This window comes from Amblyomma mixtum, chromosome 2 (genome assembly GCF_055824585.1).
Source record: "Amblyomma mixtum isolate Tamu chromosome 2, ASM5582458v1, whole genome shotgun sequence".
Taxonomy (NCBI): domain Eukaryota; kingdom Metazoa; phylum Arthropoda; class Arachnida; order Ixodida; family Ixodidae; genus Amblyomma; species Amblyomma mixtum.
In genome coordinates this window covers 247,877,376-247,892,041 of record NC_143013.1, presented here as the reverse complement: position 1 = coordinate 247,892,041, position 14,666 = coordinate 247,877,376, and the positions used below count along the sequence as shown (strand labels likewise).

The 14,666-nt window shown below is 44.4% G+C and overlaps 1 protein-coding gene across 1 annotated transcript; it reads right to left on the bottom strand.

The window, feature by feature from the left end:
• Window positions 1–3,642: 3,642 nt before the first annotated feature.
• On the bottom strand, window positions 3,643–14,442 carry LOC149363369 (uncharacterized). The gene is made up of 3 exons (XM_089568491.1): window positions 14,434–14,442; window positions 8,972–9,722; window positions 3,643–3,764 (listed from the first exon to the last, which is right to left on the bottom strand). The coding sequence occupies exons 1-3, from the start codon at window positions 14,440–14,442 to the stop codon at window positions 3,643–3,645; spliced, it is 882 nt and encodes a 293-aa protein (XP_089424617.1).
• Between the last annotated feature and the right edge of the window lie 224 nt (window positions 14,443–14,666).

Sequence of the window (14,666 nt, the reverse complement as noted above, 5' to 3'; positions counted from 1 at the left end):
GGCTCGACACTGCTTATCATAGCTGTTTGGCTGCGCTTCTATATATTAGTTTGGTATATTTTAGTGGAGATGCAGTCTGCTTCTAGCACTGCCCTGGCCAAGCCTATTTCTTCCTATATACTCGACAAGAATACCTCTCATCATGTCGCCTGCCTAAGCTTGTGATCTTCGAAGCGTTTTGGAGCCATTTCATTCCATACTTAATTTTGACGATCGTGCTTTGGACCGAACTTTCATTTTTTAGTATCGCACATACACCGACGGAACATGTCTTTCTCGGCGGCCGTGCAGAATATGCAGCCGCGAAAGGACCATCTTCCAACATTAAACTAACACAATGTTAGTGGAAGAAATTGCTGAGTCATTGTTGGCTTTGTGGGCCTGCGCGGTGGTTTTTGTTGAAAAGGACGGTTCATGGCACTTTTCCATCGATTACAGTCACCTAAACTCAACAACATAAAAAGATGTCCATCCACTTCTTTGTATAAACCATGATCTGGACTGTCCTCACGGAGTCCAATATTTCTCAAGCATTTAACTTCGTTCAAATTGATGGCAGATCGTTGTGAACGGCATGGACACCTAAAAGGCGGAATTTTTGGTACTGATGATCTCTATTAGTTCAAGGTGATTTCGTTCAGCATATGTAATTGACTTCAGCGGGTGAATGGGCTCGCTCCTTTGGGGATTCAAATGGACATCTCGCGTGAGCTACCTCGGCGATGTCCTGGTTGTCCCGCCTGTGTTTGATGCGTGTCTTTAGAGGCTCTCAGCTCATTTCGCTCTTTTTCACGATGCCAGGCTCCAGCTCAACTCCGCTAAGAGCCTGTTAGGTCACCGTCAGCCCAAAATCCTTGGCCCTGCTCGATGCCTCAGGAATACGCCCGTACCCGAGTAAAACTCGCTTTCCAAGATTGATTTCTCGTCTGTTCAGTCTGAAGTATGTCCAGGATACAATGAAATCAACCTCATATTCTTGACGTATTGCAGAAATTCAAGCAATAATTCAACTAAAGCGTATAATGTAAAAAATTCTTGCTTCTCTTCGGAAAACGTTGTGACTGATTCGTTGTACTTTTTTATTCTTTGTTGAATGGTTGCATCATTTTACATAATTTTGTTACCGCGCTTCAATTTGCGGAGTTAGAAATGAAGTAATTTCATTTCCCTGTACAGGAGGTTTTTTGATGCGCGGTTCGTGTTTTTAATGATGCGAACGGATAGGATTCCGGCGTACATATCGGTTCTGGCGTGATGTCTCGATACATACCATGTCGGTTGTGATTGAATGTGCTGAATTTTGTTCATGCAAGCCTGGCATAGATTAAATTGATCATGAATGTCAGGCAAAAATTATCAGTATGAAACAAGCTAGATGGCTGCTATAAGACCGGAACACATTACAGAATAAAAAACGGTTGCTTTGCATTGGAGTATCAAGTGGTGCTGTTAGAAAAGAAGCTAAATGGATCCCATAAGTCCAGAACACACAACTCCGCAAAAAAAAAATATTTGCTTTGATTTGAAGTATCAAGTGGCACCTGAAAGACTGAAGAGAGCAAGACTGGCTTCGCACGGGTGTGGAACTTTGGTCAAACAGTGTATAAGCGAAGTAGATAGTGGCCATGAAATTAGCTACTCGAGATAGACAAAAATCTTCGCGCACCATGTACACTTCATTCCCGCCACGGACAATGACTTCCCTCTGCCTCTGCCATCTTATTTTATTACGGCAACATTCGCTTCCATTTACGCTCTACATCTTTCTTTCAACTTTGCAAGAAGATGCACCGCGAAACAAATTCGAAACCTCATTTTTTGCCACGGGCAGCTCCAGCCATTATAGGTTTTGTACGACTTCAAATATCGCGCATCAAATGGGCAACCTGCGAAGAAGTTCGCTCTTTCGAGCGCCGCGCTGTAACAAGCAGCCCCGCTAGAGGAACAAGAATTTTTTATGTGCACCGCACTGCTTTTTTACGCCACCTGCCAGTGCTTGTAAGCATAACCTTCCTTTCTTTTAGAAGCAACATGTGGTGTCCGTCAGGTAACTGGACTACATCGAGATCATCAAGCCAAGGGCGCATTTTTAAATCTTGAGAATAGGGTGTCGCGTTTTTTTGCTGCTCAAACGGCTAACGATAGCAGCTTATAGGCGTGCAGTGAAAGAATTGCATCGCCTCCTGGGCACTGCAGGTTGTCTCGATGGAGCGATGGAGCGAGAGGATGAAGAGGACGGCGTTCTGAACTGTCGCTTTTATGTATGTTTTCTGAAAACAAGCAATCGGTCACGGTTCGAGGTTCAGCTAAGGCGTGAACCAGTTGTAATTCCTAAACTACTCTCCTTTTACGTCTCTCTGCTTGTAAGCCCGATTAATGAGCGCGATAGCACGGACAGCGTTTTCTTCAATCAAGAGCGTTCCGAACGCTACTTTCAATGACGCCTTAAAACTGCTCTCTCGCTCCAGTGAGCGCTGTGCCTCTTGGCTCTGCATATTTGACTGTGGCTTTGATTTCTTGATTTACTTTTTGAAAAACCCGCTTGGTTACATGTAGCATGTCTACTGAAATGCGGTTTTCCGGGCAGAAAGTTTAGTCAATATTGTCGTCATGAGGAGATGTAAGTATAATAAGTGCTCTACAAAAGTCAAAGCGCATTCTAACACAGCTCATAGATACTGAAAGCGGCACTTTATCCTGAGAACCTGTTTCATCAGGCGCTTTTCTATTGTCAGCCGTACATAGCAGCTCCTGCGCATACGGTTACTTTCTACATTTTAGGCCTGTGTCGACCTATATGATTAGAGAGCCGCGCTAGAAAGAGAAGAATTGCCGTCGCCACCATAATCGCGGTCGGTGACTGCACGACCACGACCATATTTATTGTAGCGTCATCGTCATGGAAGTCGATGGAGTGGTGGCCGTGGCGTCAGGTCGAGGCTAAGGTCGTGGCGTTCTGTGTATTATGTGCTGGAACCGCCTATTCTTTTTCGGAGCGTGGCCAGCGTTACTCAAACTTCCACGCCACGGCCACGTCACAGGATCACTCTGCCATGTCATGCAGGCCGTGTCACGCTGCAACATCACAGTTTTTTTAAAGGGACGCTAAAGGGAAATACTAAGTCAATCTAGACTTATAGTTATTTGAAATGATGGAAAATACGTTGTTTTTACCGAAAACACAGCTATATAAGTAGCAAATTACGTAAACGCTAAGTACACGTGACGCCGACTCGCAAGGATCTGTGCGACTATGGTTGTGAAATATCTACTGGGCTTTTTTCCAGAAATCCATTACGCTTTCAACTGGGGCGAAATACGCGTAAAGTACCGCACCGAGCCTAGCCAAGAACGTGAATGGCCTTAAAATTAAACCAGCTCGAAAACAGACGACGGAGAGAAAGGCTACATGCAAAAATGAGCCCTTTTCTTTTGGCCTCGCATTCCGTGCACTAAGGCTTCATGTTGCCGTTTTACGCGCAGTGTTCACAACAACAGGATCTAAACGGTATTCACACTCTGTCGTGATTACTACGAAATCATTCAAGCGTCTTTGTTCTCACTTCAGCCGTTGAATCGGCTACTTATTGCTGGCTTCGGATGTGCTGAAATTGGAAGAGGTCTTCTCTTTTTCTTTTTTTTTTAAATGCGGTCATCCACTCTCTGGTATGGATGTGCGTCGTTCACATGCGAGTGTGATGCGTGGATCTTGACTTCTGTGTCTTCTGTGCAGTGGGAAAGTGCATAGTATCCTTTGCGATATGCTGAAAAATATTTGAGAAGTACCACTTGCATGCAAAATCACATCTTATTTGTATCATTAAAGTAAGAAAGTCAGCAAGCCGTCACACCATTCAGGGCCACTGAAGCAGATATGCACTGCGGTGACAATTCGCTACATTCCTGGAGGTGCCGCGGAATGGTGCGCTTACTGCTCCTAATGCCTTCACAAAATATGCAACTATATGTAAGCTGAACATTAAAATTTGGTTAACACTAACAGCGAAACAGCATTAGCAGAAAACTGCAATAAATTCTGATACAAATGGTTGCATTTTTTTTGTTTCATTTAGTTTGAATGATATCATGCGTTCTACGTGAGATCAGTCAATCGCATGCAATACCCAAGAACATTAGATTTGGAACAAGCATATTTATGGATGGTTTAACGCGAAAGCGTTAAGCAGATCGTGTCGCAGAAAAGCCGGCGTCGGTGTCGTTGGGACGCAAAAATCCTGATTGGTCGAGAGCACGGAGTAAGATAGACGGCAGCGCCGACTCGGTGGGCCGCAATGCATCCGGCAAGCTCCATTTTGTTACACGAACGCCCATCGTTGCCCTGTACTCTTTCCCTCCGCTTCCCTTCGCTCGTCGACGTTGCTTTTCACATGTTTTCTTCTCGCCTTAACCTCCTTGGAGAAATAACTAGGGTGCCTCGATCCAACTGCATCGAGGCACCCTCGATGCAGCCGAGATGCAGCTCCGTCAACGCACAGTCTGACCACGTTGCCGCGGAACGAAATGCTGCGGCGGCCAGCTAGTGAAGACCAGACGAAATACGGCCTGTGCGCGTCCTCTGTTAGTTAGGAAACGCATGAGTGGAATCGTGCTTATCGTTAAGCGTGCAAAGACTTCTTTCGTTTCTAAGATAACTCTTTTTCTTTCATGTATGAGCCCGTGCACCATCAGCAGCAATTGATACGCGAACAAGAAATTTGAAACCTAAGCAGGAAAACGAGTTGAGTCCTAGCGCTGGTTAACTTTACTTCGAAGGCGCGATGATTGTTGTTTAGAAGTGTTAATCAACCTCGCATTCATTTCTCATCTAGAAGCTAATATGTTTTTGTTTGCGCGTTTCAGTTCTCTTGTTCCTATTTCTTTTTTACTGGTACCACGTGCCTTGCAGACTGCTCCGCAAAATGCACGTTCAATGAAGAAAGCAGCCCACTAATTTCGCTTGATACCAGGCCGTCTGCAAAGCACCCGCGTCCATTTTTGTCTTCGCCTGCGTGTACCAGTGCACATGGCTCGACAAGAACCAGTGCAGCGCCACGAAGCAGACTAAGCTAAAGTGGTCGAAATTAAGGAGTGGTTAACAACTAGGGGATTAACTCCGACATAAATGGCGTATTCTAAACACCACTGCGAACTACAAAAACCTAACTTCCTTTCCTTCGGACATTCACTTCGGTGTAAGAAAAAGAGCTGCGGTTTCTGCATCACCGCTTGATGTTTCGCACGCGACAAGTTTGTTGGTGTTAGTAACACAGGCATATCACGGGTCTAGCCATTCCAAGCTTGCTAAAAATGGCATTCTGATTTCCACCCTAGGGTCTGTCTTGATGAATGTATACAATCACAGCATGGGTCTAATCCCTAAAAACTGGTACAAGGCTAACGAACGGACTATTTCCCAACCATCTTACTGCAAGAGCGGGCGATAAATTGCTAGAAAAGATTTATCTGTTGGGCGGGGAGTAATGAGATTTAGCTAGGGTTGGGCAGCGAATTGCCGAAAGACGGGTAGAATTGCCTTCTGTAGCCACCTTTCCAAAAATAACAGAGTAGCGGGGTTTGCATCGCAGCCGTATTGTGGAACCCTTACTGCCCTCCTACAGACCAAAGTGTTCTGAAGGATGACAAGGGCTCTCTTTATCTTACACAGGCTTGCACCTTAAGGGCTGCCATAACTGCCTTCTTACACATCTAACAAGCATAAACGGTTGATCGGTTGCTTCCAGCAAATACAGTACGCGTGTTGTCGCATAATTTGCAAATGCTGATAGAAGGTATGACTTGACAGTGGCATTCGTGGCTCCTAATAAGTTTTCTGGAATCTGTTACATTGCTGAGCATAGAGCAGTGAATGAGGTTTGAGTAAGAGACACCAGTCGGGTGAAGCTCAAGAATATATTCGTACCTTGCAAAACTAATGTGGTTTATCAAATCCCGTCATCTTGCCGAAGGGCGCAGGTGAGTCAAACTGGCAATGATATTACTCTGCGATTAGGAGAGCGTGAGCGGTAATTAGAAAAAGGTAGAGGATCAAACTTGGTGGTTCATTGTAAGGAGTGTAAATGCTTCTATCCATACCTTTCCACTAGAGACATTTTGCCTTATTATTCATTGCAGATTTGCCGGGAAATCATTGAGGCTAAGGAAATCTTGCGACTAGGTGAGGAACGTATCAGTGAACTGTACATCATGCTAACTTGCAGCGAGACTGGCTTTTTTGATGAGAGCAGTTTACGAAGGCGTTTCTCTCATGTCACTTCCTGTTAAAAATATGCTTATTGTGTGTTCTGCAGTGTTGTTTGGCATGGCTAGATGATCTCTCTGTGCTTAAATAAAATTTATTTGCGAGGGCAGCGCTTTTCGTGTCTCCTTCTTTGTCCTTGTCGTTTGAGCTAGCAGATCCAGTATTACATCTTACCAAGAAGATCAAACGTCTATTCTTCTGCAGTAAGCCCTAAGAGATACGTTTTGTTATTGCCACCAAATTAGGCGCAGTTTTCAAAAACCAGACAATATTTCTGAAAAAAAAAAAACACAGCCGCGAGGAAGCGATCTCGCCAGCGCGCGCCGTAAAACAGGGTACAAGGAACCCGTGGAGAGCGCCTAGCCTTGTCTGTGTTGCCGCCTTCTCGACCATCGCTCGCCGACGCGGCGCCAAGGAAGTACGTGAGCGCATGTCGTCGTTTTTTCCACAATGGAGTAGTAGCCAGCGGCGGCGTCACACAACAAAGATCTCGAATCACCTCGAAGCTAGCCTCAGCGCCTGAACAATGGGGACGCGCGCCCGACGCAAGAAGAAGATTGCGCAGCGGATACTCTGCCTGCAGAACCAATAGATGCGGAGCGTGTCTATATATAAAGGGCGTTGACCGCTGTCGGTCAGCCCGAGCCTCCGCTTAAGCTTCAGAGAAGCGCGCCCGCTCGACTACCTGGACAACACCACTCGCCCAGCCACGGACCAACGAGGAAGCGTGAACTGCCTGATAAAAACTGCCTGATAAGGCAGCTTAATGAAAAGTTAATCACCTGTGCACTCAAGGTGCACTTTAGAATGGCGATCGCGTCACCAAGCATGAAAATGCGGGTTGTAAAACACAATTCTCGAGATTTAAATGGACATTGATGAGAAATCGCAGTTGACTTGCATCGATAGGGCACGAAATTCTAACGTCAAAAAGACCGCTCTCAGCGAAAGTAGAGCTTTCAGGGCCAAGAAAACAGCAGGAAACGAAATACAGGTGAAATTTCGCAGGCCGATTTTAACAGGTATACATACATGTGTACGCGTACACATCTTTTATTTTTTGCACGCGAATCTCGGTCTTTGTTCCCCCGCTATTCACATAAATACGACGGCAACTCGTCGTTTTCGTTAACGACGTCATGAGCCTGAAAGGATCTACTGGATAATTTATAAGCCCAATTCCCTCGGAAATTACTGTTTCATTTGCGGCGGGACAGACGTAAAGATATCCAAACTAAGCAGAGAATCGATTGTTGCTATGAACATTAGTTAGATGGAGAAGTTTTAAGTGTCCAAATATTTAAGGAACATTTCTTCCAAACCGACCTATACATTCACCTCGACGACTTTTTTTTATTGTACACAATCTCTGGCGTTCGTACTCAACTCACACAGTTGTGTTTGGTAGAAAGCTTTCTGAATTGCCGGCGCTTTTGTTCTGATAGCCAGTGAAAACGTTGCATAACCAGTATATCGAAATTGGACTTGAAATAAAGGTAAGGACAAATATTTTATTTTAGTTCCAAAGATACGCTGGTTTTTCCCAAGATTCATTGTCAATCTTGAGTAGCTGGTTCAAAATGTTGCCTAATGAACGGTAAAAATTCCTAAATTTGCCTTCCTACAATATCACTACGCTCCAAATAGCGGTACTGAATGCCCCATGTTAACGCACGTTGCATGCGCCTTTAAAAATGTCTCGTTTTTAACCGCAAATATAGCCCAAAAAATATTTCTATTATGTTACCTGACTATTGCCTTTCAAGGCACTCTTCACTGACTGCTCGAGGAAGATAAGCAAAAAACAATGTAGCAGTTATAACCACGTATTACTAGTTTTGGCGCTTTTGAGTTCTCATTTCGCTTACGGTTTTTTATCGCGGCGAGCATACTCCCATTGGAAATTGCTTCATGGGTTGTCGCCATGGCACCCGATATGCGAAAATATTTAGTGAACTCAGCAACGTCATGAACAGCTTCAAAGTTGGCATTGACTGGCCTGCCTTTGTTCATCGCTGTGACGAAGAACATAACTGATATGTCAACATAGCTCCTACACCGATTCAAGCAGTGCGAATAGGCACCCTGTCACTACAGTATGGTGGTCGTCTCTTCTCCTCAGACGCCAGAAATCGAACAATATCAATTGCAGCTACGTCGCCCACAACGCAGCCTGAAGGAATGCGAAAATTGAAAAAGGTTTCTGGAAAGATAATAACGAGAGCGCAAATGCAAACGAAGACACAAAAGTCTGAGACAGGGATCTAAATTTGTAGAAACTAATTTTATTTCTGCTTCTGCGTCAGGCATGAGGCTCACAGTTGAACGCAACAGGCAGCCATGAGTTATGTTCTTCTTATCCAAATGGGTGGCACTAGTAAGATCTCTGGAAGGAAACGAAAATAAGAAAGCCCCTATTAAGCATCACAGATATTGACAGCATTTGCACCATGCATCAATGAGATCCAGTTAACACCAAACCGTAATTGCAGTAGCCATTTTGGGCTGCTTTATGTGTACAAAGTCACTAACCAAATGGAATCCCGCATGTTCGCTGACAAGCAGATAAAGGCGTGGCACAGAGAAAAAAAAAATTGAAAACCGAAACTAACGTTTTCATTTAGAACTTTGTCTAGCGGAACAGCATCAGTTATAATTCACTCCAGGCTTCGAGTTTTCGAAACGTGGCCTGATAACTAGGGATATACTCACACTTCTTCTTGCGGAGAAGAGCGCCGTAGTGGAAGGGAGAGCCGAGGCCATAGCCGTAGTTCAGGCCGTAGCCGAGGAGACCGTGGCCGAAACCGTAGTGGCCGGCACCGTAGCCGAGAGTGCCAACACCATAGCCGTAGACTGGGGCGGCGTGGTAGGCAGCGACAGCTGGGGCAGCATGGGCAACGGTGGCCACAGCTGGGGCGTGGTGGACGGTGGTGGTGGCAACAGCTGGGGCGGCGTGGTAGGCAGCGACAGCTGGGGCAGCAGCGTAGGTGGCGACTGGGGCAGCGGCGTAGGTGGCGACTGGAGCAGCGTGAGCGACGGTGGCGACAGCTGGAGCAGCAGCGTAGGTGGCGAAGGCTGGGGCAGCGTGGGCGACAGTGGTCACGGCTGGAGCAGCGTAGGTGGTGGCAACCTTGGTCACGGCTGGAGCAGCGGCAACAACTGGAGCAGCAGCGTAAGTAGCGACAGCTGGGGCAGCGTGGTAGGCGGCAACGCGAGTCACAGCTGGGGCGACGGCGTAGCTGGCGACGGCTGGGGCAGCGTGGGCGACGGTGGTCACAGCTGGGGCGTGGGCAACGGTGGCCACGGATGGAGCGAAGCCAGTGTAGCCAAGGCCATAGCCATAACCACCATAGCCAAGGCCGTAGCCGAGACCGGTGTAGCCGAGGCCTCCGTAGCCAAGGCCGTAGCCGGTGTAGCCAGCGAGAGCGCTGGTGGCCAGAGCCAAGAGAACGCAAGCACGGATCTGCGAAGAAAAGTGTTCGTGTTTTTACTGCTAGCAATGCGCTTTTTCGAACTCTAAACTAGGTGCTGTTTGTGGTAGTAAATTAGTGTCGGTATTGTGTACGAAACTTTAAAGTATTGTGACCTGCTGCGAAATGCGTAGCCGATGACCTGAGCACATCAGAAGCGTATCTTCTGTTATGGCATGCCTGGGGTGATGATGTTTTGAATACATTTCCATATTGCCTTACTCTTCATCTACCCGCTATCGGGAAGGCCGCAGAAGCATCACAATTTAGCTAGAGCTGTGCCCTATTTAAATATACTACGCGCTTCTGCAGGAATCATGAAGGAGACAAGTTCGGAGGGCTCTTTTAGTAAAGGTCCCGCACTAGTTGCATTATCTCCCAACGAAATCGAATTTACTTTTTTTCTTTGAAAGAAACTGAAGGGTTCAGTTGCTTACCATGGTGTCTTTGAGCTGCTGTTGAGCCGACTGCTGACTGAGCTCAGTTTGCGAGCCCTTTTATACGAAATGGTTCTGCATCGTGTTTTGCGCATTTACGCTGCTCCAGGAAACTTCAGCTAAAATAAAGAAATGGAGGAATTTCAGTGATCTTGTTATTCTGCACTACTGCTATTACTGCCAGTAAGTGCTGAGAGGTCGTACGCGCTTCGAAATGTAATGGAGTACCCCACCCTAACCTTGACAAGGACGTAATTCATAAGAAGGAGTGTCTCAGTACTTCAATACTCCACGTGTGCTCAACAGCTTCTGGATTGAGTGCTCCACAGGTATTGCTGCGGTGGACTGCATTATTTAAGAGTTACTTATTTTGTGCTTTGGAGCTCAATTTTGAGGTATTTTATTTTTTTGCTCGGTGCGGTAGCGCAAGTTTTGCTTTTTCCTCGTATTTCTATGACTATTTCATGGTAGGCTGCTACACAAATGATGTTTGTCTTGCTGACCACCTTTTCGTTCTTTCAGTTATTTCTGTTCGATATTTTGCTTCTAGTTGCCTGTTCTCACTCATTTAGCCCGATTTTCACGGGTTTTTCAAGCATTTCCCTTGATCTTGGAGGAGGAAATATTAACAACAAAATTTTAATTGCTGTAAAGGAAGTTGTGTTCTTTCAAGATTTCTTGGCATTATCACTGACGATTTCAATACATATCTTCCGGCGATAGATTAATTATTCATAACCTGCTTTGAGGTCTTTTTTTTAACTTTTCCACTTCCCTCATCACAGGAACAATATCCTCACTGCAGTTAATAAAAAGTTTTCTAGTAAGGAGAGGTTTGCTAAAGTGGCAAGGAACAAGATGAACGGAATTATTAGAGACCTAATGTACTGGATGCCAGAGTATCTAAGAAGGTGAATGATGTCCTTCAGTCGGTGTGTGGGAAAGCTCGCTTTCGGGATTTAAAGCAATCTATTGTTAGCAACGACATCGGAAAGCGATGTAATTCGCTAGTTTGTACCACCACGGGGCGCATGTCATTGAGCGTTCAAAATTGGCGGTTTTACGGAGGCCATGATGTTGCTGGAAAAGGCATCCGACGGTCATCTGCGAAATTCACAAGTGCTGTTCGGGCTTGCTCTCTAGGGGGCGGATATTGAATATCAAATTGGTAATATTAGATGATACAGATTGAAACTGCAGCTTCGTTTCCCGCACAGCCGTGTTCGGCAGAGACTTGTTTTTAACGCAATTATGCAGTGCTACCACTACAAGTGAATCTTTGCTCAACGGCAAAATTTTTTCGAAACCTTCTTATATAGAAATGTATCAAAAATTGCACTTGTTTCAGGATCCGCTGGATAGCAGCGGTTTCTTTAAATAGCCAGACTGTCCATTTCATGGAAAATAACCCATATATCACAATGACACTTCGATGTTTTGGAAAACATTCTAAATGCATCTCATATTCTTCACAGACGGGAGAAATTAGACCAAGAGTCCATTAAACTTCGCTTAACTACCATTACATTCTTGTTTCTCTGTACAAAGCTTTGTTCTTTTTTATCCGTTCCTCATTACCATACCTTGCGTTTATTGTTTTGGTTACAGCTCTATGATTAAAATATTGGAAACGAACATTTTCATTCCAATGTACACCATTTTCTCTGACAGATAAGTCCATTTTTTAATGGTGCTATCGAGTAGGGTGCTAGAACATGTGCGGGCGCTTACATGTAGGCATGTTGTTTCTGACACATACTATAGTGGCTCTTGGTGGCTTTCCTCTATTTTGTGCCTGCATGCCTTGGCGAAATCAGCTTGCTATTGAATGATTGCAAAAAATTATTAAGTTTGGGCAGCTAACAAAATTATTTCCTTTAGTCGGAACACTCTGCTAGGCTGAGAAAACAGTAGCTTTGATTTTAAATAACGGTGGGCGCCTCAAAAGGTTGGGATATAAAGACTGGAGTCGAACTGTCGTTCAACTTACGGTCACATTTTGTACAATAAATGTAGAGTAGTGGCCATGTGGTGCGAAGAAATGTTCACTGACAACGCTCACGTGCTCTACTGCACATGCACTGCATTCTCTCTGAACCGGAAGCGGATGGTCATTCAAGCGCAGCCGCGCAACAATATTGGAAGCCCTTTCGTTGCCGAGGGCATCTCTAGACTTGATATGTTTTGATTGACTTAAAATATTGCACGACTTATCGGTAAGATCCACCAGGATCCCCACGAAGACGGCGTTTCCAGTGGTCGCTTTTTTTTCGATGTTCTTCGAAAGCTATAGTCCATGAAGGGTCTATTTGCTAGTGATAGTTCATCACTGACCAAATTGATGCTGCAGTTTACAGTATGTAATTGGGTTAGCGAATAATTTCCCCAGTGTTTGTGTTTTGTTAGCATCGTACCTGTGCTTGTGTCGTTTTTTTTCATGTTTTGACTTTTATTCATCTTTAGAGCGTTACGCAAACTTCCAATGCTATGTTTATGCCTTCGCAGGCTACGTTCACAATTTTATTGTATACCTCTTGCTGCATATTCTATCAAGAAGCGTTATTCCCACAATTTGTTTTTCTTTTTATGATGCGAAGGCCAGTAATCTTATTTATTGTGCTATCTCAATATTTAAGTGAACGTTTTTTTTTGGATTTCCATTTTACCATTTGTTTATTTGTTTGTTTTTTAACAAGCTGACTAGTTTATATTTCTGTTATTTTTACTCCGTTATCTTGTTAGCCCGACTACGCCCCCCTTTCTAGATCTCAAGTGCGATTAGCAGAATATTTAATAAATAAATGTATAAAAATGTGCCAAACTACATAGCAGTTGGCCATTATGGATGTTTAGTTCGCTGATGGATTGTTGCAAAATGCTAATTTATTGAATTAATTGGCTGATGGGCTCGTCGCGTTGATAAAAATCCACCAGCCTTTTTCTTTGAACCCGCCATTTTAGATTCAAGAGAATTTTTAGCATTCTTTTTGTACGATAGGCGTTTGATATGTATGGTTTACCTTGGCGTCAAGGCCTTTATGTTATTGTTGATACTAGGAATGTTTTTTAGATGGGTCTATGAATTTGGATGCAAAAATTTAGCACTTAGTTTCAACTAAACTAACATTCGAACTCGCGTCAGCATCCTGAAGAGGTCGAAAAAAAACACTCATTTGCTCAGAAGGATCTTCTGGCAAAGTATCGATATCAAACAGGGTTTCAGACTGCGCCTCAGGGCCTGATTAGATTCAAAATCACCGGCGCTTCCATGCAAGAACACCAACGAAAAACATTCTCATCTAGAGTGTCCCAAAAAAAATGCTATCTTAAAAATTGTCCCCAATTGGATTTTGACGGCATTCCTAACAACTTGATGCGAGTGATGAACGAAGTTTAAAAGAAGGATTTTCCTACATACGCATCTGCAGTATCTAAATAACAATAGCTTACAGCATTCCCCAGTTGCCACGCAGTTAAAATTGACATGCCAGCTGTTTAGAAGGCTGTTACGCAGCGACGATCTTGATAAAACCATGGAACAATTTTGTGCTTTTGGAAGATTCTTCAGCACAATGTTGCCAACGCATCGCTCTTAAGCCTCGTCTATATTAGGTATATGAATTTAATGCACGGAAAGCTCGTCGTCATGAAATTTACTGACTGATAAATAAACGCTCAATAAATTGGAACCAACTTTCCTAGCTTCGCAGTTCCGAAGTAAAAGTATGGAAAGAAATATAGATTAGAAAAGTGCCACATAAACCATTGCATTGTATCGCGACACTATGGCCACGTTATTTGATTGACCAAGAGAAGTATGAGGTCCCTTCGAGTTCGAATCTAATGATAGAAACGTTGCGTACGTGGATTAAATAATGGTAATCGAGTTGCAGCGAGACAACTGCGAAGAAGACTTTCTCATCCTTAAGAAAAATGACCATAGTGGCCAGCGACAGAGCTTTCAACTGCATTTCACGTAAAAGCAAAGAAAAGCAAAGAAAGCTGAGCTGAACCTCTACCTCATGTCCACTTTGCCCGTCTAGAGCAGCGTCAGGCCATTTTGCAACGGAGCGAATTTTTTAACATAATTATTGAGCGCAAAACAATTACCCTCACACGCTCAATGTCTTAGATGCCCTGGTCACATTCCTCTATCCCGTCATGTATTCGTGTGCCATCACACACCTCATTGCGCCCGAACATCAAAGCTCCTGGAGACATACGCATACTCCCACCAGTCAGGAGTTTGATCCTGCGTACCACATACCCCCGGCATCAAGGCGCACTGTCCATCGAACAGACTTCATTTAAAGCGACCGTTCTGCATGGCGATACATCAGGCGGGCTTTTAGGCCCTTAAGAGTCCGATTAAAAGAAAAATATCCAACGAAATCCTAGACCTTTCATTACAGGTAGAGATGTAATAGCATGCGGTGAGATCTGTATGACCCTTTCAAATGTGGTCTTAATTAAGTAGGAGAAAAACAGGATGTCGCGACT